At 41.1% G+C, this 25,969-nt stretch overlaps 1 protein-coding gene across 3 annotated transcripts in view; it reads left to right on the plus strand.

Moving 5' to 3' along the window:
• Nucleotides 1-25,969, plus strand: part of LOC131126501 (laminin subunit alpha-3-like) — a 58,936-nt gene that overhangs the window by 9,277 nt on the left and 23,690 nt on the right. For 2 of the 3 annotated variants that reach the window (XM_058069119.1, XM_058069121.1), the window contains exons 3-35: nucleotides 4,635-4,752; nucleotides 4,970-5,088; nucleotides 5,165-5,335; nucleotides 7,084-7,184; nucleotides 8,150-8,265; nucleotides 9,931-10,049; nucleotides 11,100-11,190; nucleotides 12,184-12,315; nucleotides 13,133-13,183; nucleotides 13,301-13,348; nucleotides 13,559-13,693; nucleotides 14,445-14,579; nucleotides 15,199-15,333; nucleotides 15,412-15,464; nucleotides 16,577-16,676; nucleotides 17,581-17,633; nucleotides 18,727-18,832; nucleotides 18,902-19,001; nucleotides 19,101-19,257; nucleotides 20,366-20,504; nucleotides 20,958-21,103; nucleotides 21,206-21,309; nucleotides 21,400-21,556; nucleotides 21,942-22,105; nucleotides 22,179-22,287; nucleotides 22,353-22,450; nucleotides 22,857-23,043; nucleotides 23,114-23,240; nucleotides 23,369-23,517; nucleotides 24,197-24,312; nucleotides 24,393-24,604; nucleotides 24,689-24,893; nucleotides 25,037-25,181. In XM_058069119.1, coding sequence (XP_057925102.1) covers nucleotides 4,635-4,752; nucleotides 4,970-5,088; nucleotides 5,165-5,335; nucleotides 7,084-7,184; nucleotides 8,150-8,265; nucleotides 9,931-10,049; nucleotides 11,100-11,190; nucleotides 12,184-12,315; nucleotides 13,133-13,183; nucleotides 13,301-13,348; nucleotides 13,559-13,693; nucleotides 14,445-14,579; nucleotides 15,199-15,333; nucleotides 15,412-15,464; nucleotides 16,577-16,676; nucleotides 17,581-17,633; nucleotides 18,727-18,832; nucleotides 18,902-19,001; nucleotides 19,101-19,257; nucleotides 20,366-20,504; nucleotides 20,958-21,103; nucleotides 21,206-21,309; nucleotides 21,400-21,556; nucleotides 21,942-22,105; nucleotides 22,179-22,287; nucleotides 22,353-22,450; nucleotides 22,857-23,043; nucleotides 23,114-23,240; nucleotides 23,369-23,517; nucleotides 24,197-24,312; nucleotides 24,393-24,604; nucleotides 24,689-24,893; nucleotides 25,037-25,181 — 4,098 coding nt within the window. The remainder of the gene's footprint in view (nucleotides 1-4,634; nucleotides 4,753-4,969; nucleotides 5,089-5,164; nucleotides 5,336-7,083; nucleotides 7,185-8,149; nucleotides 8,266-9,930; nucleotides 10,050-11,099; nucleotides 11,191-12,183; nucleotides 12,316-13,132; nucleotides 13,184-13,300; nucleotides 13,349-13,558; nucleotides 13,694-14,444; nucleotides 14,580-15,198; nucleotides 15,334-15,411; nucleotides 15,465-16,576; nucleotides 16,677-17,580; nucleotides 17,634-18,726; nucleotides 18,833-18,901; nucleotides 19,002-19,100; nucleotides 19,258-20,365; nucleotides 20,505-20,957; nucleotides 21,104-21,205; nucleotides 21,310-21,399; nucleotides 21,557-21,941; nucleotides 22,106-22,178; nucleotides 22,288-22,352; nucleotides 22,451-22,856; nucleotides 23,044-23,113; nucleotides 23,241-23,368; nucleotides 23,518-24,196; nucleotides 24,313-24,392; nucleotides 24,605-24,688; nucleotides 24,894-25,036; nucleotides 25,182-25,969) is intronic. The other variant, XM_058069120.1, reaches the window with a different exon arrangement.

Here is a 25,969-nt window from a genome sequence, read left to right on the forward strand (position 1 = left end):
ACTTGAATATATAATTTAAAATGCATAAAACAGCGGAATATATTTAATGCATAAAAGCATATTTTCATTGCGGTTTCAGCCAAACTTGTACACCAAGATGACTATCAAAGAGCGATGTGTATCTACTGTTTGTTTTGTCACGCTTATGACTGCCAACTGCCTAATTCCACCATGGAGTCATGGAGAAAAATACACCAGACTAGTCGACTCCCCCTTCGCACCCTCCGCTGTCCACCTGTTGCACACAGGCAAACAGTTGCACTTACTGTATGCATTGTTTCTGCAAGCCACCGATCCTGTGTGACAGAAGGTGATGCCTCGTGTTTGAATGGCATTCCATCAGACTCTCAGATGGCTCATACATGTATCACAGCAGACTTCTCGCCTCTGCAGTGGCCTTTGGTTGAACTTTGACTCCTGGGCTGCAGCTACATTAGTTGCATAGCTTAAAGGTATTTTCCCAGACTAAACACATGCATACACAATGAGTACTACAGTGCAAGAAAACACAGCATAGAGCAAAATGGGCCCTTGTTGATATTAATAATTACACCATCAGTACACCATTGTGCAGTTTATACTCGAACCTCGGTTCATATGCCACCAGAGGGTAAATCACAACCAAAGTGTGCCAAGCTCATTTCAAGATTAAATTGAAGCGGTTGATTTGGTCCGCACCTCTGTTTACATCTGGGGCGGCACGGCGGTCGAGTGGTTAGCGCGCAGACCTCACAGCTAGGAGACTAGGGTTCAATTCCACCCTCAGCCATCTCTGTGTGGAGTTTGCATGTTCTCCCCGTGCATGCGTGGGTTTTCTCCGGGTACTCCGGTTTCCTCCCACATTCCAAAAACATGCTAGGTTAATTGGCGACTCCAAATTGTCCATAGGTATGAATGTGAGTGTGAATGGTTGTTTGTCGATATGTGCCCTGTGATTGGCTGGCGACCAGTCCAGGGTGTACCCCGCCTCTAAATCTTGGCTGTTTTGTCCTGTGTCTGAACTTCTTTCTAAGCGATTCAGAGCAAGCAGCTAAGAAATGTGATATTCTTTTTTATTGTAGTTTGCCAACTCATATTAAAACTATATAAAAATGAAATGATTAATTTAGTCTTATTTTGTCTTTAAAAATAGTTTATGGGTTGTTTTATTTTCAGAGTTGTCTTATATTCAGGTGAGTATGGTAATAAGTAATATGCGTACGGACAGGATTTAGCAGTCAGATTATGCATGGCATCTTGGAAGCGGCCTATCAGTTTGCATTGATGTCATCCCCTAGTATTGCTCAATGCTATGATATGAATTTCTATTTTTATTTTGAAAAGTATTTTTGATTAATTGCAACCCCTTAATTTGTTGAACAGTCCCTGCATAGGCATGTCAACACTGCTATAAGTGCTATAATATCCAGCAAGTGTGTCATGCTTCATTCTAAATGACCTGACATGTTGTAAAGTGTTAATATGGAGGTCAAAAAATCCTGCTGGCAGGCAGCTGACCCACAGCACTTCACACCTTAGGGTGCACATTTATCACAGCACACCATCGTTGCTGGGTTATTCCCAAATGATAACACACACAAGTATACCACCCTGACGTGTCAGGGGGGCAACCACTTGAGATTGTTGTGACAGCGCGTCAGTGTTTGTCATAAGCATTTACACATTGCCGGGAAGAGAAAATGTTGCCTTACAGTGATTTATTGGACTGTGCTGTATCGGGCACAGTAGTACTTACTCCCGAAAGGGTGAAAATTGGGCAACACTTGCCCCCATCCTAGGTTGCCTGTGCTATTATTTGTCTTAAAAATTGTTATAAAACCTTAAACTTGGATCCCATGAATCGGTTTATTATTAATTTGTGACACTACTAAATTTGCTCTACAAAACACCACTATAACTTTAGGCTGTTTAACCACATCTCCGTGAAATTTGAGATTTGTAAGATTTGTACAAAAACAGTGACCTAAATTGTATTGTAAGGTATGAATGTGAGTGTGAATAGTTGGTTGTCTATATGTGCCCTGTGATTGGCTGGTGACCAGTCTAGACTTGCTTCCCAAAGTCTGCTGGGATAGGCTCCAGCATACCCATGCAACCATAGTGAGCATGAAGTGGCATCGAAAATGGATGGATGGATGGTAGAAAAATATGGATGCCATCAGGCACATGGTCTCTGCGGTGGCACGGATAGGACTTATCAACCTATGGACTATACGTCATGCCTTCCCAAGACATTTTGAACACAAACCATAGAGGGTGTCACATATGTAAAAAATTGAGACACCCCTTGGATTGTCCATATAGCCTGATAAGAAACGACTTAATTCGGTGGCCTGAATACCTTTGTCCGTATACACTGTAAGTGTATCAGACCACCTCCAAACAACAATGTAGGACTCTGGGTTTATTTTCAGTGTGTGTTTAGACTGGCTGTGCTGCGTTTGAGAGACAGAAATGAAAGCAGGCAAAGTCCCATCAGGGTCGTTCTTATCCTGAAAGATTCCTCTCAATGTCACCAGCATCAACAACACCACAAACATTCTGGCAATTTAAGAGCTTTTATGTGAGCTTGGACGCACAAGTTGTGGGCAGTGTTTGAATAATGCAGAACCTAAACAGAACACCGCTCTTTAAAGGCGACGTATTATGCTTTTTCCACTCTTCTGGTCTATAAATATTGTTAGAATGTTGTGTTATTGTGTTAAACGATGCCAAAATTTCAGGAAGCTTTTGGAAGTGAGCCCTGAAAGAAGTTTGGGATGGCTCTGAACGCTCGGCTCACTGTGGCTTCCATCCAGCCGGTGACTTCCTGATATGGGTGTGCCTTGGTACAATCTATAGTGGGCGTGTCTGGAGGTGGGCCATGGGTGCAATAAATTTGAAAAAGAAGTTTTGGGAATCCAAGGAAATACTGCTGCAATAGGTGCAGATTCTGGAAGATCTAGAAAGCTTTCTATACGGGTTATTGTGTGTAGCTGCTCTACAGGAGTCCACAACTCAGTACAAAGGGACAAAAATCAGCATAAAAGGGGCTCTGTAAAGGAAAACGTTGAGACGCTGGCTTGTGGTTAACATCTTAATCTGTTGTGGCAGAGAAGATTGTCACCACTGGATGAGTTATGGAGTCAGCAACAGGATCCTGAACGTGGCAGCAGCGGCACACTTTCTGCTTCTCGGGGCATGAGGTGGGAGACGGGAATGTGGCGCTATGTCCGGAATTTGAAATGGCTCCTCATGCCAGCCTGCACGTCTCTCTCTGAACCCCCCTCCTCCCTAGCTGCGGCCTCTTAAACTTCCTGGTAGTCTTTTATTAATGATGGCGGGGCAGGGCCGCTCCCCTGAAAAGCTTTGTTTCTATTTTTAGCTCTCCTGTTTGCCCATCCTGTTGCACGTGGGTGGGGGTTTTCTCTGATTAGTTAGGAGACACCATCAAAGCTGATTAAAGGACCTCCCAAAAAGGTTCCGCCTCATGTGAAATAGAATGATTTTGTTGTTTGTTCCTCCTTCCACCTTTGAACTTTCTCACAGCTCATCAAGCCACTTGAACTCGGGGTCACCAACATAATTGAGTGCACACCTCTCAAAACGTTGCTGTTGATACTCTCTAAGCGGCCTCTTTTATTGGGAGAGTTGGAAATGCTATTTTGGATTTGAATGTTTGTTATTTAGTGGAACCTTGGTTAGTGTCATTCATTTGTTCCAGAAGGTCCAACTCTATCAGAAACAGGCGCTAACCAAAGAAATGTAATTTCAACACTAATCGTGGTTCCACTGTATATTCCTTTCCAAGTTTTTTTGCCTCCCTGGAAGTGTCATGACTAGGCATCCTACTACTTTTCTCCATATGCTTTTGAAAGAAAGACAAAAACTTGCCTGATGTGGTCTTTCATCAAAGCACCAATGGATGCTAGACGAGTGTGGGCCTGTCCTCTATGCCTCAAAGAGATGTTCTATAGACATGTCTGTTATTAAAGCAGCGTATTATATTCCTGGTTGTGTTTTGTCAATCACCTCATTCCAGAGTAATTTAAGAAGTACTAGCTAATAGTGATGTTAAATAATACTGTAAGTCAGGGGTCTCAAACTCAATTTACTTGGGGGCCATTGGAGCTCGGGTCTGGGTGAGACTGGGCCGCATCAGGTTTTCCACCCCCCCCCCCCCCCCCCAAAAAAAAACGCATTTATTAAAAACAATTTTTTTTAAAAAACTTCGCTTTGGTTCCAATTTTATACAAGAAAAGCTCTGATAAAACATTCCACTAACAAAGAGAGCATTGAAGAGCATCAATTACACATCCTTTCTGTCCGCAGACATAATGTGCATTTTGAAATCTTCGCTTTGCCAGAAACAATCCCAGACATAATGTTCCGCCATTTGTTTGTGATGAGAGGTGCAGATAGAGGCATCAGAGAGCAGATCATGTGGGTTTAGGATTAGGTCTTTTTCCACTAACCTGCTGCTTTTATTGACTCTGTAAAGACATGCTTTGACCATTGTCCTTGTGATGACTTGTAAAAACTGCAAGTAAAGTCAAGAAGTCAGGGCATAAATCCACAGTGATGTCACCAATAATGTGGTAACCAATACAGTAAATACAGTATATAACAACCATTATTTTCTTCTGTTTTTTAAGCTCTTCCATGTTGCCTACATCATCGTAAAGTTTGCTAATTCACCACGGCCCGACCTGTGGGTGCTGGAGCGCTCTGTTGACAACGGGAGGACCTTCATCCCCTGGCAGTATTTTGCACGTAAGTTCCCACCTCTGAAAATGGAACCGCTTTGGTTGTATCTTTTAAACAAAACATGTGGTTAATTTATCAGGTCAGCATCAAGTAACCGAAAATGCAAGATGCGCCACTCTTACATGTTAATACTTACCTCCTTACCAATTGTACCAGTGCTAGGTTTATTTATCACTTGGAATATTTCTGCAACTCTTTCTTGCGTGCATTTGTTCGTGTGCAGACTCAAAGCACGAGTGCATTGAAAGATTTGGGAAGGAGCCCAACGCTCGACTTGTAAACGATGACGATCAGCTCTGCACCACAGAATATTCTCGAATCGTCCCGCTGGAGAATGGAGAGGTACTGTAAAATCATTACACGTCAGCAAGGACAACGCCACAGTGATAAAATATAAATGCCATGTTGTGATGTCCAGGTTGTGGTTTCCTTGATTAACGGACGGCCAGGATCCAAAGACTTCACCCGCTCGTTTGTGCTGCAGGACTTCACCAAGGCCACAAACGTGCGCCTGCGCTTCCTCCGCACCAACACTTTGCTGGGCCACTTGATCAGCAAGGCCCAGAGAGATCCCACCGTCACACGCAGGGTAAGGCCAAAAAAAAGAAGCCAAAACTAGAGCTCTTCACACTGTGGTGTCATGTTGGCAGCATCTTGCACTCAGGCATATTCACAGCTCTGCAACAGCTTCCCTTTCGCTGACACACACACAAACGCTCCTCTGTCATGCATTTATCCTCTTCAGTCTGTCCCGTAGTGATAGTCAGCACAAGTATGGAAAAGTCTCTCAAGCCACAGCTGCAGGAAAAGGCACACATTCCTACTATACTAGGAGACATCTTTGCAATACAATTTGTTCATCGTTAAAAGTCCCATATTATAGTATTTTCATTCATTCATTTTCTACCGCTTTTCCTCACGAGGGTCGCGGGGGGGTGCTGGAGCCTATCCCAGCTGTCTTCGGGCGTAAGGCGGGGTACACCCTAGACTGGTCGCCAGCCAATCACAGGGTATTTGTCAACTATTTTAAATAGGGAGTCCCACAATATTATAGTCTGTGGCTTTAAAGGAAAACTCGTATTCTTAGCCTCAATGGGGTAAATGAAACTGGAGGTAGCAAAGATGAGGATGCTGAGATTCTCATTGGAAGTGACCAGGGTGCATCGGATCAGGAAGAAGTACATCAGACGGACATTACATGTTAGAGGCCTTGGAGATAAAGTCAGAGAGGCCAAACTGAGATGGTTGGGACATGTCCAGAGGAGAGATAGTGAATATATTGGTAGAAGGATGCTGCGTTTAGAGCTGCCAGGTAGGAGGCGTAGAGGAAGACCAAAGAGGAGGTTTATGGATGTAGTGGCAGAGGACATGAGGGTAGTTGGTGTGAGAGAGACAGGACAGAAGACAGGGTTGGATGGAGGAGATTGATTTCCTGTGGCGACCCCTGAAGGGAAAAGCCTAAAAGAAAGAAGAAGATCCGCAATTCTTTCCCTTTTTTGTGCGTTCAGCTAGCGAGAGGCAGCTAACAATGCACAAAATGGGACTTACCTTTTTCGACCATAAAGCCCTGTAAAAAATGGCACAGAATAAAATAAATAAAATAAATAAAATAAATAAAATAAATAAAATAAATAAAATAAATAAAATAAATAAAATAAATAAAATAAATAAAATAAATAAAATAAATAAAATAAATGTGTTTATTTTATTTACAGTTCAGGTGGGATTTTATTTTGTTGCACTGCAAGAACTTGCTGTGCGCTGAGAACACAAGATCAGTGTGTGATTGCACACACGCGGAGCTTAGAGGGGGTGTTGATTACAACATTGTTTCTGTTGCTGTTGTGCAATGTACTTTACTTAATATCTCGATATGACCATGTGGTCGAAGAAAGTTACATTTTCCTTTTCACTTTCTCATGCACTTCAAATCATTATTACCTTAAAAAATAAGGTGATATCTATAATGTCTTTATATAAACACCCTGTGTTTAATTTAAGTGTTTCCGGAATACTTTATGGCCACTATATTGGGTAGACCTGCATAAGATTGTAGCCAGTGTGTGTATCTAATACGCAAGTACCTATATTATGATACTATGTCATGAAAAGTAGCTTTTTTCAACTCAAATGTACCTGCATGAATCATCTCAGTTACCTTTCTGTATTCTGCCATGTCGAAAGGAGTCTGTGTTGACAGCTGTACACGATGTTATCAGTTTTTATACAGCAGTGAGTCACCCCATCATAAAACTCATCTTGACACTTAACATGTGAAATTAGCTCCTGCTGCCAGGCTTTGGTTTTGATTTGTTGTCTTTGTGTGCTTATTTTTAGTACTACTACAGTATCAAAGACATCAGTATTGGCGGGCGCTGCGTGTGTCATGGCCATGCTCAGGTATGCGGTGCCGGTCTCGATCCCGAAAACCCAAACAAGTAAGTCATCATTCTAAACTGAACATACGTATTTTTCACAACTTAAGCTGAGTTTGTCAAACGTTAACTGACAAATGCTGTTCGTTGATCTGTTTCCTGCGTATATTCCGTCATTTATACATTAACAGAAGCTTTGCACAATGGAAACATTCAGCCTACCTGCTTTCGATGGGTGACCTCATATGTTTGTCCGTGGACATTACAATGGTGAAAAGCACAGGACGGTGATAACCAACTGTGACATTGTAAACAAACGGTGTAATGGAAAGATGTGCTACTTTGCTGAACCACAGTAGACCTCTATGTCCTAAGCAGAATTCATTCATAGATATACTGTAGGTTTTGTTTTGAGGAAGTGCTATTCCAAGGACAAACCGAGGCATGTTTGCAAGTTGAACAGATACAGTGGTGTAAAAAGTGTTTGCCCCTTCCTGCTTTTTTTTTTTTAAATTCACTTTAAAATTCCGTTTGTGTTACTCAGCTGTGGATTTGAGCTCATGCATGTGACACTCTCCACACTGTTTACAATGAAGTCATCAGTGGTATTAATACTGGCTAAGCAGTTTACTTTATACCGCTGTTACATCATTGCTGTGTTGTGTGATACACTTGTTAATAAATCACCACGTGGTCATAATATTATGAGCTTTCAAATTCAATGAACTGCCAAGCCTCCCAATGTCATCGGGTGCATGGTCTACAAAGGCAAATAACCGCCGGGGTCTCTAATTAGCGCTGGCTGTGGCTTTTTTTTTTTTTATTAACTCCACAAAATGACAGTAGCTGCATTTGCAGAGATACTATCAAAATATATACATTACATGCCTGACTGTGTCAATGAAAAATGTGCATTATTATTATTAACTCATCATTTTTAATACAGCTTGTGTATTAAATTTCATTAGATTGTGCAGGTGTACTTAAAGTACTGATGAATGCCGTAACTATTACTGTGCTGTCTTCAGGCTCCAGTGCGAGTGCCAACACAACACCTGCGGAGAGTCATGTGACCGCTGCTGTCCAGGCTTCAACCAGAAGCGGTGGCACGCTGCGACAGTTGACAACCCTAATGAGTGTCAGCGTAAGTACACACAATGCACTTAGAAAGAACTGAAGTGTCCACTTGCTGCTGTTGTTATTAATGCCCTGATATGGTATCACTCAGTAAGAGCGTTAGACAGACATTCCTCATATGGCAAGCATGAGGAAGAGTGCACGCTACTATCCTCCAAGGCCTCCTGCACCATCTTGCTAGTTTATCAGCAAACCATCTAGTCAGCCAAACAGAGCCTTTGGAAAATGGAACTTAATTGCCTGGGCTGTTGACAAGACGCTCGCCTCTTGAAATGTGACCTTTGAGCTGCCAGGAAAACTGCAACGAAACGAGGATGATGTGTAATCTGATCAGTGCAGGGGGAAATGTACTGAAACAACATAGACTTAGTTTAATGTAATGGAATGATTATGTATATTGACTTACTATGCGAGTTGCCTTACAAAGGCGTACTACAAGTAGAAAAAAAAGTCAAAAAAACAAAAGTAGTAGGGAGGATTTTTTTTTACCTATTATTACAAAAAAAAATCTGTATATTAATACGAACAATAATATACAAATATATTATTAATATTATTAATATTATCCACGGTATGTATAGACATTTATATTTGTATTAATATTTAAACTCATTTTATTAAATAATGATGGAATATTGTGAGGAAAAATTATTGTGTAGTAAAATTATGGGTTATTCTCTGACGACTTTATTCTGCACGTGATGTAAGATCAACTTCACTGTATGAAGAATACTGTTGAAAATTATTTGTACTTTTATGTAAATTACAGCTCTAGAAATACATCCATCCATCATTTTCTATGCCGCTTATCCTCACTAGGGTCGTGGCAGGGGTATGCCGGATCCTATCCCAGCTGTCTGTGGGAAAGCGGCAAGGTACACTCTAGATTGGTCGCCAGCCAATCACAGAGCACATATCGGCAAACAAGTCAAGTCATTTGTATTTATATAGCCCTTAATCACAAAAGAGCCTCAAAGGGCTTTACAAGCTAGCATCCTGACACTGACATCCTGATCTGAAGCCCCCAACCGTGCAAGGAAAAATTCAAAATCCCAATTGGGGAAAAAAAAAAAAACTGCAGAAGGGGGTAAGGCTTCAATGGATGTGGAATGAGCAACATATGACACATCATAACTATATACAAAGTAAATTCAAATAACATCAGGAGAGTCAACAATCCTTCACACTCATCTTCATACCGATGGACAATTTGGAGTCGCCAATTAATCTAACATGCATGTTAGGAATGTGAGAGGAAGACTATTGCATCTCAATATTGAATTAGTGGTGTATGTTCCAAACATGCAATTTAATGCATCATTTTCACAAACACTGTCTGGTGGAAAGGGGATATCAGTGGTTGTGATGTTAAATGCAATGTCTATTATAAACGGGGAGAAGTTGAAGTGTAAAAAAAAAATGAAGAAGTGTAAACTGAAAAGGGTAAGAGGCTTTTAAAACACCTTCAGGGTCTGTATGCATAATCATTAACGAGGCAGGAAGAGGATAATCTATTTTTCTTTAGTTAAGTTTAGATTTTATAGTTTCTCGTAATACTTAATAACCAGTCTTACAACCCGCCTTAGGAAGTTTCAATAGAGTTCACATGAATGTTGTCGAGCCTATATATTGTGACTGTGTGTGTGTGTGTGTTGGGGGGTTTCCTCCTCAGCCTGCCAGTGTTTAGCCCACGCCACTGACTGTTATTACGATCCAGAGGTGGAAGCGAGGAGAGCAAGTTTAGACATCTTCGGCAGGTACAGCGGAGGAGGGGTGTGCATCAACTGCCAGGTATGAAGCACGCTTGTCAAGTCTAAACCGATTCTAGTTTGTGTGTGTTTAGTTTAGAAAGAGGTCTACTGTTGTGTATAAGACAATCTGACCTCAAGTGACCCCACCTGCTATGCTCAGCACTGAATTGTTTGACATTTTAAAACCAGTTCAAAATAGGCCGTTCATCAGCTGATTAAAAGTCTCCCCTAAAGTAACAATACAATTTTGAAAAAAAAATGATTTAGCTGTGGCATTCTTGTTAATCACCTCAAAAATTGGTTAGAGCATGCTTAATGCCAGTCTTTCCAGGAGGCTAGTTGGAATTTTGCTCCACGTGGTGAAGATGGTTATAAATGTCCCTTCCTAGCCATCCCTAAATGTTTTCACTTGGGCTATCCACAAGAAAACGTACTTCAAAAGTACTTCATCATCCCAGCCTTTCAGCCACACAGAATGGCGTTCTGCGTGACCCCCACTGAGGAAATTAGCCATGTCACTCTGACACATGGCCGAGTGGGAAGGCAGCTGAAGAGTCAACCAAGCCAAGTCAGCAATTCCGGACCATGTCGGCCCACGGGTTCAAGAAGAAGCCCATCCCATCTGGTCTCAACAAATTCAGACCAGTTGCTCTGAGGTCACACGTCATGAAGGTCCTCAAGAGAATCGTGCTTGCTCAGCCCAGACCCCTGGTGGCCCCTTTCCTGGACCCTCTACAGTTTGCATACCATCCTCATGTTGGTGTGGAGGATGTTGTAATCTATCTGCTTCGGTGTGATTTGCTCACACACTCATCCCACAGCACAGTACGGCTGATCTCGCCTCTTTGGAGCATTTCAAAAAATTGTTGGTTATTTATCAGATTTTTCTGTATGATGTCATAATTTCTCTTAATTATTGTGTACCCCTAAGAAATATTAATATGCACACAATGGATTACACACATCTCATACTTTGTCTAATTATAGCACAACGCTTCTGCAATGCTTAATTGTAGGAGTAATAATGCTTAGTTCTAACAATCAAAGTAATTTTTTTTTGTTAATTTTGGGTTAATTCTTCTAATTTTAGCACAACACTGCTGGAGTTAATTGTGAGCGATGCATTGAAGGCTTCTTCAGACCTTATGGAGTGGCCGTAGAGTCTACCACTGGATGCATACGTGAGTCATGTTTTTGGTCTGCATGATGCATACATATCAGCAAAAAAAAAACAACTTCCAGCCACTGGTAAACACAATGTGAAACCCTGCAGAACAAATGAGATGACAGGTGGTGATGGTGAGGGCTGGGTGGGACATACTAGGATAAAAGAACAATGGGCGCAAGGCTCTGCTGATGATACACAGCAGGTGTGGTGTGTGGAGGAGAATAAGACTATTAACGTGTGTCCAATGTTGCTAAACTCTCACTCTCTGCCGCTTAGTGTACAATAAAGGAAACATGATTCAACATGAAGGAATACAGGACAATTGCACCACTTTCAATTAATGTTATTTTCCATAAGTGATGCCGTTATGCTCTGTGCGATATTTTACTTAATATAGCTGTACGTATTATTAGAAATCCCGAAAAATATTTATATTTGTAGAATATAATAACAAATTGTGTTTTTATTTAAAAAGTATATTACATCATTTAATACTGGAGATTCATTAATTAAATTTATTTTATTTAACCCAAACCAAAAATATTTGCTTTGACATGATGTTATTTATTTATTTCTGTATTCATTCATTTTCTACCGCTTTTCCTCACGAGGGTCGCGGGGGATGCTGGAGCCTATCCCAGCTGTCTTCGGGCGAGAGACGGGGTACACCCTGGACTGGTCACCAGCCAATCACAGGGCACATATAGATAATGCATGGCATAGCATGTTTTTGGAATGTGGGAGGAAACCGGAGTACCCGGAGAAAACCCACGCATGCACGGGGAGAACATGCAAACTCCACACAGAGATGCCCGAGGGTGGAATTGAACCCTAGTCTCCTAGATGTGAGGTCTGCGTGCTAACCACTTGACCGCCATGCCACCCTTTCTGTATTCATTTTGTTTATTTTTATTTCTTGTATAGTTATTATAATAAAATAACAATGAACATTATTATTTAAAAGCAAGATATATAGAATGTAAGATGTTTGTGTGTGTGCTGTCAGCCTGCAGATGTGATGAGCGCACCACGAGTGGCTGTGAAATGGGTTCTGGAAGGTGCATCTGCAAAGTGCAGTATGCAGGCAACAACTGTGAGCAATGTGCTGAAGGACACTATTACTACCCTCAATGCATTCGTAAGTGTAAAAATGTTATTTTGTTTATTTTGTCATGTGACCTATGGTGGGGGTTTGGGGGGGTGGTCTTTCTCCCCATGTTGGCCTTTGAGTATTTAACTTTTTTTATATCACACAGTAACACACTATTTTCTGCATTGTTTGACCTATGTCTGTAGACTAAATGCCATAAATGCTCCAATGAATGCCTCTAGTCAATTAACGACATGCTGACTTCTATAATTGCTGAGTCAGAAAACATGTTATAATTGTGTAATAATGATCCTGAAGATGCACTAGCTGCATTGGAAATGTGGGTGGCATGTGGGTGGCATCCGGCTTTATCTACCTCTGTGTGCACTTTAAAATATGTTGGTTGCGCCAATGCAGGCTAACTGGCCAATGCAGTTGTTAATAAATCACCATGTGATCATAGTATGATGAGATTTCAAATTCAGTGAACTCCCGAGCCTCCAAAGGTCACCGGGTGCATGATCTACAAAGGTCAATAACCACCTGTGCAATCAAAGAGAACTATATTTACATAGACTCCTAATCATTAATAATAATAATGCTTTATAGTGTATAATGAGTTTATTGCCTGCTTCCAGTTATAGCCCTGTCCTCTTTGCTTTGCTTCAGTAAATAAACACCTCAACTATGAATATGAATGAGGCTTTTGGTGATACTAGTAAATGTGATAAATAGTGCAGCTATACCTATAGCAGTGTGTTTATATTTCATTTTTGACATTATTGCGGAATAAACAAATAATAAAAAAATAGAAGTTATTAATTGCGTTTTCCTTAACTTTATGTCATACATTTACTACAATTAGGTTTTCCAGCATACCAGACGACCACAAAATCCCCTGCAGGACCGATTGTAGGTAAGTTAAATTGAAACAAACAACTGTTATTTGAGACTATAATAAGTAATACTACTACTACTACTGCTGCAAGTAATGATCATCAAACATTGAATGCATCTCTTTCTTTCTCTTCAGTGCCAACTGGCTGCCCTGTGGGATATTTTGGCTCAGTCAGCTGTCAGCGTGAGTGTGACTGTACTGATATTACTGTAGTACTGTACTGATATTTTGCTCTAAAAAGTTAATGCAAGTGTTTGAAAGGTATGGCAATGAAACTTGAAAGAGCAAAGGGCAACAGAAAAAGGCTTTGTCATCATCGTCATCACAAGAAGTAGTTCAGGGCCAACTGTGAGTCATCGTAGGTATTTTGCTTCTGTGTTTGTGTGTGTTTAGAGTGTGTGTGTGACTACAGAGGTACGGACAGCAAGGTGTGTGATGCTTTGGGGCACTGCCTTTGTCGTCATACTGTGGAGGGTCAGCGATGTGACCGTTGTCGGCCAGGCTACCACTCCTTCCCAAGCTGCCATGGTGAGATATGGCACCTCCTGTCGGTTGTTCCTCAAAGTTTGATAGTCCTTAGACAAATTGTATATGATTTATGGAAAATTAATTTCTCAGTTTGTGCCCCTGCAAAGACGTTTTGGTTGATGGCGGCCATATTTTTCAACCAGTGTTTTACCAAGCTTGTCAATCCCCTGAAGGTGTGGACCAAATTTTTGAGTGGTAATTCCACTTAAGACCTTAAAGCTGCAGTGGCTGTTTTGTAAAGCGTGTTGAGTAATTTGACAAATTTTTTGTTAATCCAACTTATGTGGTCAAAGTTTGGGATTTAACAACAGCGCCACCATGTTGTGGTGTATTTCTCCAAAAAATAATGGGGGTGCATGTTTTGGCAAATATTCACCCTTTTGTGAGCAACAGAGGTAGCTTCCACAAGGAAATACATACAGTATTGTATACTGTGTACACAGTGTTGCTCTATCTTATCAGTGTTAGTGATGATGAATTTACAGATGGTTTTTATTGTTTGCTTTATCGTGCATTATGACTTCATCTCCATTCAAGAGAATTCCTTCATCTATCAGCTATTTTACCTACAGTATTTTTGTAGTAGTCATAAACAGGAATTGCATGTGTCAATATTGAACGATGAATAGTTCTCGAGTATGGTATCAAGTGGATTGTTTATCGGTTGCCATGGCAATGTGGGAAACAAGGCTACCTGTTTGCAGGAGTGCTGTCTAGTTTTCATTTCATTTTTTTTTATCCCCATGTCCAGCATGTCCTTGTGATGGAGCTGGTGTAGCTGAGAGTGTCTGCAGCCCCAGCGGTCACTGTATTTGCATCCCCAATTATGGGGGCAAGGGGTGTGACCAATGTGCAACAGGTTACTACGGTTACCCGGAATGTGCTGGTGAGTATTACTGTCCCACGGCCTTTCCAACCAAACATTCATTCACATTCATACACCAGTTTAGGCAGCACAGTCTAACAGTCTTTTTGGCATTTTGCTACATTTTCCCAAGTTCCAGTGTCAATTGACTTGTAGTATAATCTCTTATTGTAACAATGCGGTTACAAAACAAAGGCTCAAGTAGGTTATATGTGTACAATAGACCAAACGAAAGGCTGCACTTGCGTGTAAGACAACCTTGAATTAGCTTCTCATTTATTATCACCACCATTACATTGGACACATTTAATCTAATGCGTAAATGGACTCTTCCTATTTATATCTGTGGGGTTTGTTATTTACTGCTAGATTTTATGGGTTCTACTTCTCATGCATCTTTTTATGGCCTCCTATGTGAAGTACACATCCTTCTTCATTCTCCCACACTGTCCCATATACTACATCTTCTGGTTTTACTTTTGTATATTTTGGGTGGTATTCATCTCGTATCTTCATGCCCTTTTAAGGGCATGAACCTCTCCAGAATAGACACTTGGGAATTCTTGTGATTAATGCATTAAGAGTCACTCTTAATACTGTATGTTTTAATATATGACCTTTGTATGGTTCATTCATCCAGCCTGCCAGTGTTCCCGGGCAGGCTCGTACAGCACAGCATGCAACCCGGTATCAGGTCAGTGTCTGTGTCTTCCTGGGGTGGTGGGCCAGCAGTGTGACCGCTGTGCTTCTGGACTCACTTTCCCTGCATGCTCAGGTAACTTATAAATGTAACATTATTACTTTTCTGGCTGAGTCTACTTCGTATTGTGATTATGATCATTTGTGCCTCTAGCCTCCATCGGTCAGTGTAATCTATCCGGAACTGAGAGCAGGGATCCTCAAACGGTATGCCTTCCCCAAAAAAGATCATCAAAATTGATAAACCAAATGCTGGTTAATACTGTACATCAGGGGTTCCCTAACTTTACCAACTCAGGGCCCACTTGAAAATCTAAAAAATGTCCGCGGCCCACCTTTGTCCTATAAACAGTACATAGACAAGATGCTGCGTTCTCAGAGCACTTAACTTACTTAATAATAATAACGTACTTATGATGATGATCATGATTATTATTATTATTTAATAATAATAATTAATTAATAATAATAACATTCCGGATTGAAATGAAAGCAGGGGGATAAATGATGCCCGAACTTTTAATCTGTATCTGTATCATAACTGCATTCAAGACTGGCATGATAACCAGAGAGCTACATTCCAATCATAAACTGTATAAGGTTCCTAAAATATTGTGACAGGTCAATAACACTCAATAGGTTATTACTTACCTATAAATATTTTTTTAACCGTGCAATGAATATTTTACAGTAAAAATAATTTTAAAAATAATATTTGAAAAAATGAATACATGTACATCATAACATGTTATAGCCAACCCCAGATTTCATACAAATATGCTCTCTAGTGGCTGTAAGCAGTAGGGCGTCTTCTAAGAAGACCAGAGGGTAATTAGCTGCAGGTGTGCCCAGGTGGCTCCGCCTCAGCCGCACCATGTTGCACTGCAACAAATAGGCACAAGGCGGCAGTAGAGCTACAGACACGGAACACGGCAGTAAATATCTTGGAAGGGGCTACATTGAATGGATTGGGGACGTTTATTATGACATCTGACAATCAGTTTGGCTTCAAGCTGGAGATTATGGATGTGTACAACAGACATAAAACCACAATTGTTATGTAATTTATTGATGCTTCAGAAGGTTTCAACCATATAAATTATGAAATGTTACAAATTTTAATAGACGAGTACCAGAATATTTAGTAAGATTTTTTGTGTTTGGGTTTGCTCACGGGCTGCACAGCAGCCGAGTGATTGGCCGAGGGTGGAATCAAACTCTGTATGGTCTGCGCGCTAACCACTCGTCCACTGTGCAGCCTTAGTATAACATATTTCCTTGCTACTGAACAACTACTACAACAACTACTGAACTTTCAGGGCTCCTGCCGCTGCCGTCCCAACTCAGAAGGAGCCTTGTGTGACAGGTGTAAACCTCTATACTGGAACCCGGTAGCTGACAACACACACGGCTGTGAAGGTAACGTTTGACCTTATGTCCTCTTTGTTGTTTGTTGTGTCTATTTATTTGATATAATCTGTGCTATTTATTGTTTTTTGTGAATAAGACTAAAACCTTCATTCTGCCTCCCAGAGGGGACCTGGGAGCAATACATTATGAGATGGGAGTCCTTGGTTGCGCATTCAGAAATTGATGAAAACTCTGGAAAAATCTGGGCCTACCATCAAGCATGCTGTCACATATAGAGACTTGTTATGAAAAGTGAAATGTTTTGTTGTTTTTAAATAGCTTCACTTATGTTCACGCTTGCATGACAAATATTTAAAGGGGATCTATTATGATTTTTCCACTTTTCTTACCTAGAAATGGGGTTATAATGTTGTATTCTCGCATAAACAATGCCAACATTTCAGATAATGAGGTTTGTGCATTTGGAAGTGAGCCCTGAAAGAAGTTTGGGATGGCTCAAAACGCTTGGTTTCAAAAGGCATGGTAAAATTGACCCTTTGTGAGGTCACAGAGAGGCGGACTTCCTTAAATGGTTCAAAGTGAGGAAGCACTTTGGGCGTGTGACCAATCACAGCAGAGCAGACATGCCTGGAGGCGGGCTGTGGGTGGAATAAATTAAAACAGACCGTTTTGGCAGGAAGCACAAATCAAAGGAAAGCTTGAATAGGTGCTGATTCTATTTTTACACTTGTATGAAATGTTAAAATGCTCGTTGCCAGACATTTATGGGGATTTTTTCAAATTTCACTTTGTTGGCCTTTAAAGCTATTGAAAAATTGTTTTACTTTTCCTCTTCATCCATGTAAGTGGCCATATCCTTTGACCAGAGAAAATTTAGGCGCACACACACACATACTGTACATACACCAGAATATGTCATAACCTACTTGTCTTTCTCTGTCTTTCATTCTAGTGTGCAGTTGCGATGTCAAAGGGACGCTGAGTGGTGTTGGGGAGTGTGAGCAGGTACTATTGTCGATACACAGTCGTCCCTCGTTTATAGCGATGTAGGATTATAATAAACGCATATTTTCATATCGAAAACTTGTTTATGACTTTCTAAATAGGTTTTTTTACCCTGTATAAATTAAATTACATGCCTAAAGTCACCTTTGCACACTCCTTTTATTGTCCTATCATTCAGCAGGGACCCGAGACTGCCACAAACTAGCAAGGTAGTGAGCTAACCAGTTAGCCTCAAATTATATTTCTTCTAAATTTAAGAAACCTTACCACTTCCACATGGAATGGGAGGAGAACCTTTTTTATTTTATCATGTCAGACATGGCCATGGCTGACTTCATGCATTGTTAAGGTAAGGTAATGTCTCAATGTTTCGTGTCATTACTGCTGTCTAGTGACCAGAATACTACATATCACTTGTATTTCAATATGTTTTGACGAATGTTTTGATACGAAACAGTGATCGTTTATTAATGAAATCATGTCTGACAAACCATGATATAGCAAAAGAGCGATAATCAAACCATGATATTGTGAGGGACGACGGTATGTTCTTTTAAAATGTGCATACTGTTATACTCCAATTAACGCCTGTATTCAGTTAACCGCTGAGTCTCCTATATGCACAGGGTGCGTGGTTTACTAAACAATGTATCTAATTAGTGATGGGAGAGCTGTGGCTGTAGGCAACATCCTGTTATACTAGTTATAGGAACTGCATCTGAAGTATTGTACATGGTCAACATCCAGCAGCATTATCTATCTCTGCATGCACTTTCAAATGTCGGTGTGACTCATGTACTTTACTCATCAGCGGTATTAATTTGCTGCTTACCGCTATTACAACGTTGCTTTTTGGTTGCTGCTGTGTTGTGCAAAATACTTAAATACTTGCATTTTTTTCCTTCCACTTTATCTCTCTTTTTGAACTATTTGAGATCAAAATTAAATGGTTATATATAATTAGTTCAAATTTCAGTAATACCACCACCTCTCCAATTCCAATTAATGCACCATCCTTTTTACCGTTTAAGTAAATAAAAACCTTGGCTGTTAGTGTATTTACCATATTTGTATAAATGTTGCATCTGTGCAGAGAGGTGGCCAGTGCCACTGTAAGCCTCATGTAGGTGGGCGTGTGTGCTCCTCCTGCAACAATGGCTACTTCCTGCTGCAGAAAAAGAACTACTTTGGCTGTCAAGGTGAGTCTGAGGTAACATACTCACTGTGTTTGATTAAGAGTCATTCTCATATCATCCCCTCCCTCATAGGTTGTGAGTGTGATATAGGTGGTGTCATCAACACAGCCTGTGACGAGACATCAGGCCAATGTAGTTGTCGCAGTAATATAGTCGGCCGGAGATGCACAGAGTAGGACTTTTTTTTAACCCAATATCTCAATATACAAAAGTTAGGCAATTGTCTTAAAAGTTAGGCTTATTGCTGTTTTTTTCTCTTGTTTCCTTTCAGGCCAGCAGTAGGCTACTATTTCCCCACCCTGCATCAGTTCAAGTATGAGGTGGAGGATGGGACCACACCAAATTCTAGACCTGTGCGCTTCGGTTACGACCCCCAAGAGTTCCCAGAGTTCAGTTGGAGGGGTTATGCCGTACTGACTCCTGCACAGGTAAGTGTGCAATATCAATATAACATGTTATTTGTGTTAAATACGCCAAAAACAGGAACTGTGTTTTTTTTCGTAATCATATCATGTATTCAATCATATTTTACTGCTCATCCTCATGAGGGTCACTGGGGTGCTGGAGCCTATCCCAGCTGTCTTTGGGCGAGAGGCAGGGTACACCCTGGACTGGTCGCCAGCCAATAATATACATACTTTCTCAAATACTGTCTCTGCTCTAGTAGATGCCAAAACTCAAGTAAATACCTACTTTAGTAGTTATGTAATATAATGTAATATCTAATATCTAAATTAATTACTTGTGACAAAACATTCTTTCACAATACATTTGAAATCAATTTTGAAGTATTTTTAATAACCCACATAATGCAAATGCATGTATGTACGTATTTTGTATATTATATTAATATATTATTATTTTAGATATTTGTATATTTTATATTATTATAATATTATTATTAATATATTAATTTGTGGGAAGAAAAAGGAAACAAATCTCAAAATTTTCAGTTACATCCTTGATTTTTATCAGCCACCAGAAAATCTAAAATGAGATTTTACGACAATGTATTTAGAAGTCTTACTTCTAACAAAACACCTAATGCTCTCTACAATTGAGTACATAAGCCACTATTTGAGGAAATATGTCATGTATGTGATTGCTAACCATACTCTTTGTATATCCAAGCGATGCTTTCTATCTTCCACTTTTTTCTTAATCTATTTCAATAACAAACCACCAGCAATCTTTTCCACCTTGTTTATTGGGGTTTCTGTGGGTAACTGGTTTCTTTTCAGCCAGAGGTGATCCTCACTCTTTCCCTTGGCTTTCCTGGAACTTTCCATATTGTGTTGCGCTACGCCACAATACAAAATAAGGGGGGAGTAGCGCGAGTGAGAGCAAAGGTCACGGTGGCACATGAAGCCGCCTTTGACCGTAAGTGGAGGGCTTCACTTGACTGCGTTCTCCTCCCCTGCCTTGCCATGTGATTAAACACCTTGTGCTTATCCCCTCATGCAACGCCGTTAACACACCTCCCATCTCCCTCTCTGTGTAAGTCCGCTGTTTGTCACTCTCATCCCCTCCCTGCAGAGTGAAGTCAGAGTAACAGTGCATGTTGACCCAAAAGATGCCAGGCAGAACTTATTCCGTTTGGTGCTGCGTTTCACTAACCCGGGTCGCAACAGTGTGACTGGTAGCATCAAGACGGCTAATAACAGAGGCAGTGCAGGTGAGTCAGCCTCTGGGAGTGTACTACTAAAGCAGTCTTTCCCAACATTTGTATGTCTTGTGTACCCACGAGCTTTCGTGTCATACCATGAGTACCCCATTACTCATGCATGTTGAGAATTCCCCAAAAGTATCATGTAATGTAAGTGTTATGATTTTCTTGACTTTAGCCCATTTGCTGAGGAAAAACGAATGATCTAACTTGCACACATCAGTAGCTTACTGACTGGTAGTTGGCAGAGCTTGTTGGTTTTAAGATGTGTAGCAAAGCCTGCTTTTGGTGGTACCGTGTCCATAAGGAAGCAGTTTTTTCCTTCAAAAGCCAACTCTAAAATGTTATTAAAATGTTAGTGTTATTTAAAAGTCAATTCTGCATAATATGGGGTCTTTAAATTATCTAATAAACACCCCACAGTCACAAGAGTGGGTCATGAATGTCACAATTTTGCTCCAGCAGGGCCAAAACAGAGTAAGGATGTAGTTTTTCCAGAGAGTCCTCAGCCATCTTTCCTGACTGTGCCTGGTAATGGCTTCACTGAGCCTTTTAACTTGGCACCTGGGAAGTGGATCATTCACATAAAAGCTCAGGGGGTTCTATTGGTGAGTTGCATACATACGTACCTATGGGAGTTTTTGTTTATCACAATACTTTTGTCCATTTAGTGTTGTTGCTACATTGACCAAGTGTTTCTTCCTCCTCAGGACTATTTGGTCCTGCTGCCCCAGGATTACTATGAAGCGCTTCGGCTTCAAGAAAACATCACAGAACCCTGCACATATGCACCCACAGCACAGAGGAACAAGAAGTGATTCAATGTTTTAACTTCTGTATTGGATGGTTTTACTGCATATTTCTTTGTTCTTGTTGTTGTTGAGCTGCCTGTTGTGTCTCCTAGCTGTCTGTTGTACAAGCATGTGGCCATGGATGCGTTCAGCTCTGCCTCAGCCTCACAGGGAATCCTCTCAAGCAGGAGTGGTCGAAAGAGGAGGCAGGTTCGAGTGCGTCGTCCCACCTCAGACCACCCTGAGATGACCCCTCTGAATGGGAGACAGGTGAAGTAAAAAAAACTAAAAAATGATCCAATCCAATCTACTTCTTTCATCTTTACATTTGGATTTGTGCAATTTTGTTGACTTATGTTTTGTTTTAATGACATCCCCTATCTCATTCTTGTCAGAGTGCACGCTAGGGATTGCAGAAATTGCAGAAATTGCCATCTCCTTCAATGTGTTCAGACAGACACATAAATTCAATAGTTTTTGTTTAGCTTAAACTTTGTTGGAGGTGTACATTCTGTGTGGCTTACGCTAGTTTTATTTATTATCAAATTTGGCATCAATGGTAGGCAATGGACTCACACCCCTTCAGTGTCTTAGTTGTTCTCCAATGACACTTTTAAGATGGAAAAATAATAGCTCTGCATTGTGTGTGCTGCAGTCTCAGCTGCAACTCAGTCTACGTGTGCCTCACCCTGGACTTCATGCTCTTGTCCTGGAGTACGCCAGTGAGGTGGACAGTCTCCAGAACGTCAACATTCTCGTAAATGTCCAGCAGGGTGGACAGATCCGAGCTAGAGCCAATGTTTACAGCTGTGTCTACAAGTAAGTATTGCACAAATATCTTACTTCCTCAAGACCACAAAAAGTACCAAAACGGTCACTGTCTCCTCTGCAGCTTTTTGTGTCGGAGTGTGGCAGTGGACAGCAGGAATCAGGTGGCCATGTTCCATCTCAGTCACAGAACAGAACTTCTTCTGCAGACGTCCACTGCCTCCTTTCTGCTGGTGAGACACATGTAGTCTTTGTTTAAACAGCATTGCTAAGTCGACATTACTATGTTTGATCGCAGCACAAAGTGTACGCCGTGCCTGAAAAGGAGTTCTCATTGGAGTACTTGGAGGCCAAGGTGCTGTGCGTCTCCACTCACGGTCGCTTCACTGTAGACAGGTAATCACATTGAATGTGTCTTAAAACACAGTTTTAATTGTACAGATTTTCCCTGTCAAACTACAACTTTACATTAAATTAACATCAGATTAAGATTCTATATTTCTTTTGTGATGGCAAGATACAGGGAACATCTGTTTTCCCAAGTGTGATAGTATCCAGTTTGACAAATCCAGCTTTAACTGAGGCTCAACTCAAACAGTCAAACTTTACTCCCATTACATTATTCACTGCCATCCATTACAGTGACAATGTCAATATGCAGCCCTGTCATTCACTCTACCAGTAAAGTGAAAAGTTCAAATTCTTGTAGTCTTGTATAGCAATAGTTTTATTTTAGTTTTATTTTATATACTTTGTGCCTGAAATTAAAATAAACTAAACCTGCATTCTTTCATGCTTCCAGTCAGTATTGTGTTCTGAGGCATTTCAACAGTCCTTGGCCAGGCTGGGTTTTGCACGCGGCCCGTGATGGGAAAGTAACTACAGCTCATCAACAAGGCGAGAGCACGGACTGGCGGCAGAGAAGACAGTCAGACTTGTTTTCTGGTTTTCACCCTCACAGTGACAACATCCTGCTCAAGTACCCTCAGGTATTGATCAATCATCACATTGGTTGTAATGAAAGTTGTGTCACCTTAACCACTTTTTATGTCCCTGCAGACAGGGATAAGTTTCACCCCTAAGGTGCCCCTCCCTGGAAGATACGTGCTTCTTGTGCATTATCACCAGCTGGAGCATGTCTCTTACCCTGTGGAGGTCCAAGTGGAAGCTGGGCATAGCTGGAAGGGTAGGTGGAGAATACATTTGTTGCCATTGGATTGTAGAATGATTGTTTAGGAAACAAAAATAGCAAGAGGACTGCATGTACATGTCCATAAAGGTCTTACAAATCAATTAATTTCATTATTTTTGCAGGTTCCATAAATGCATCGTTCTGTCCTTCAGTGTCAGGCTGCAGAGACGTCCTTGTTGCTGATGGCCGCATTGTCCTTGACTTTAGTCAGCAGACTTGGCAGCTGCCAAGCATCTCTGTAGTTATTCCTCCTCGCAAAACCCTCATTCTGGTCAGTGATGTATGTTGCTAAAATAGTCTGTTGATATGGAAATAATGGTTGTGCACTAACCGATAGTTGCACCTGCGATAGACTGTTTGAATGACAAACCAGGGGCTAACATTACTTAAAGGGGACGTCTTATGCTTTTTCCACTTTTCTGACCTATAAATGTTGTTAGAATATTGTATTCTAGTGTTAAACAATGCCAAAGTTTCAGATAATGAGGTTTGTGCATTTGGAAATGAGCCATAAAAGACGTTTGGGATGGCTCAAAATGCTTGGTTTGAAAAGGCACAGTTTTACTGTGATGTCAGAGAGAGGCGGACTTCTATATGGTTCATAGTTAGGAAGCACTTTGGGCGTGTGACCAATCACAGCAGAGTGGGCATGCCCATAGGCGGGCTGTGGGTGGAATAAATTAAAACAGACCGTTTTGGCAGGAAGCAAAAATCAAAAGAAATACAGCTGGAATATGTGCAGATTCAGCAAAATCTAAAAAATTTTCTGTGCGGGTTATTGTGTGTAGCTGCTCTATAAGAGTCCACAACTCGAGGGTCGAAAAATGAGCATAATAGGTCCCCTTTAAAAAGAGCACTATATACTATAGTGTATGCAGAGTCAGTGTATAGTGTATTACATATACATATATGCTTTCTTCTGTCTAACTGCCTTTTCCTGTTGTGCATAGGATCATATCTTTCTGGTTCCTGAGAGTCTTTACACGCCTGACCTTCTCAAAGAGAACCCCCTGGATAAATCTGCACTTTTCATCCAGCAGTGCAGAGGAGAAGGCTTCTATATAGAGTAGGTGCTTAGCAGACGTTTTATGTATTTAATGCCCTCTAGTGGTGATATATTTTTTTTTTCTTTCTTGTTCCCCGCAGTCCAAGAACTTCTTCACAGTTCTGCAGAGACTCTGCACGTTCCTTGGTGGCACTTTACAATGATGGAGCTCTGCCTTGCAATTGCGACCGCTCAGGCTCTACAGGAAGCGCCTGCGACCCAGCTGGAGGGCAGTGTCCATGCAGGCCACACGTCATTGGGCAGAGGTGTACTAAGTGTGCTACGGGATACTATGGCTTTCCCTACTGCAGACGTAAGTGAATGTTGCACCCAGTTAACAGATGTACAGTTGTAATGTGACATGTTTAATGTTTAACTTGTTTTTATTTCTCTGCAGCTTGCGAGTGTGGCCGCAGATTGTGCGACGAAGTGACAGGTCACTGTGTGTGCCCACCTCAGACAATCATACCGGCCTGTGAAGTGTGTCAGAACCAGACTTTTAGTTATCATCCTCTGCTGGGCTGCGAGGGTTGCGATTGCTCCCAGAATGGCGTCCAGGTCGGTGCAGGGTCCAACTGCGACCGTGTGACTGGACAGTGCAGGTGACCAGATAATGAATCCCACTACATTATTTGCATTATTGATTATTACTGTATGGGAATTTTTGAAAAAAAATATGGGCCTACTTCATTGATTTGTGGTATTGTTATGATACCCAATATGTTATGTGTGTATTTGTGTGTAGATGCAAGCCCAGGATTGGTGGACGGCAGTGTAATCGATGTGCTACAGGTTATCACCACTTTCCCGAATGTGTGCCTTGTGACTGCGAACAAGGCGGTGTCACACCTGAGGTGTGTCACCCTGACACAGGGAGGTGTCTCTGTAAGGTACATGCTTGGGTCGTAAAAAATTTATGTCAATTTTTTTCATCTTGCCAAAGTGTGATATATGCTGGTTTGATAAGGTCATGGTTTCTATGCCATTGTCTTCAAACTTGGACATACAGTCATGTGGAAAAAGTAGCAAAACCCGTAGTGTTCCAATGTTTTGACCTGGCAGTAAATTACATTTGTGGTGGTGATCAAAATGCTTTGGAAGACATACCAGCATACATGTAACACAAATATTCTCAAAGGTTTATAATCATTAGACAATTGGTCAAAAACAATTGGTCAATAACATTCATTCATTCATTTTCTACTGCTTTTTCCTCATGAGGGTCGCGGGGGTGCTGGAGCCTATACCAGCTGTCCTCGGGCGAGAGGCAGGGTACACCCTGGACTGGTCGCCAGCCAATCGCAGGGCACATATAGACAAACAACCATTCACACTCATGGACAATTTGGAGTCGCCAATTAACATAGCATTTTTTTGGAATGGAAACCCACTCATGCACGGGGAGAACATGCAAACTCCACACAGAGATGGCTGAGGGTGGAATTGAACCCTGGTCTCCTAGCTGTAAGGTCTGTGTGCTAACCACTAGACCACCGTGCCGCCACTTGGACAATAACAATTGGTCAATAATAGTACGTGCCTCTGCAAAGACTTTTTGCTTGATGGCGATTATGGTTTCCTCATAAAGTTATAGTGGGTTTACTGTAAAGCGCAATGAGTTGTGAGAGATATTTCTAAGCCATTCTATTCATGGGGTTTAATAACAGTGCTGCTATGT

This window comes from Doryrhamphus excisus, chromosome 3 (genome assembly GCF_030265055.1).
Source record: "Doryrhamphus excisus isolate RoL2022-K1 chromosome 3, RoL_Dexc_1.0, whole genome shotgun sequence".
Lineage (NCBI taxonomy): Eukaryota > Metazoa > Chordata > Actinopteri > Syngnathiformes > Syngnathidae > Doryrhamphus > Doryrhamphus excisus.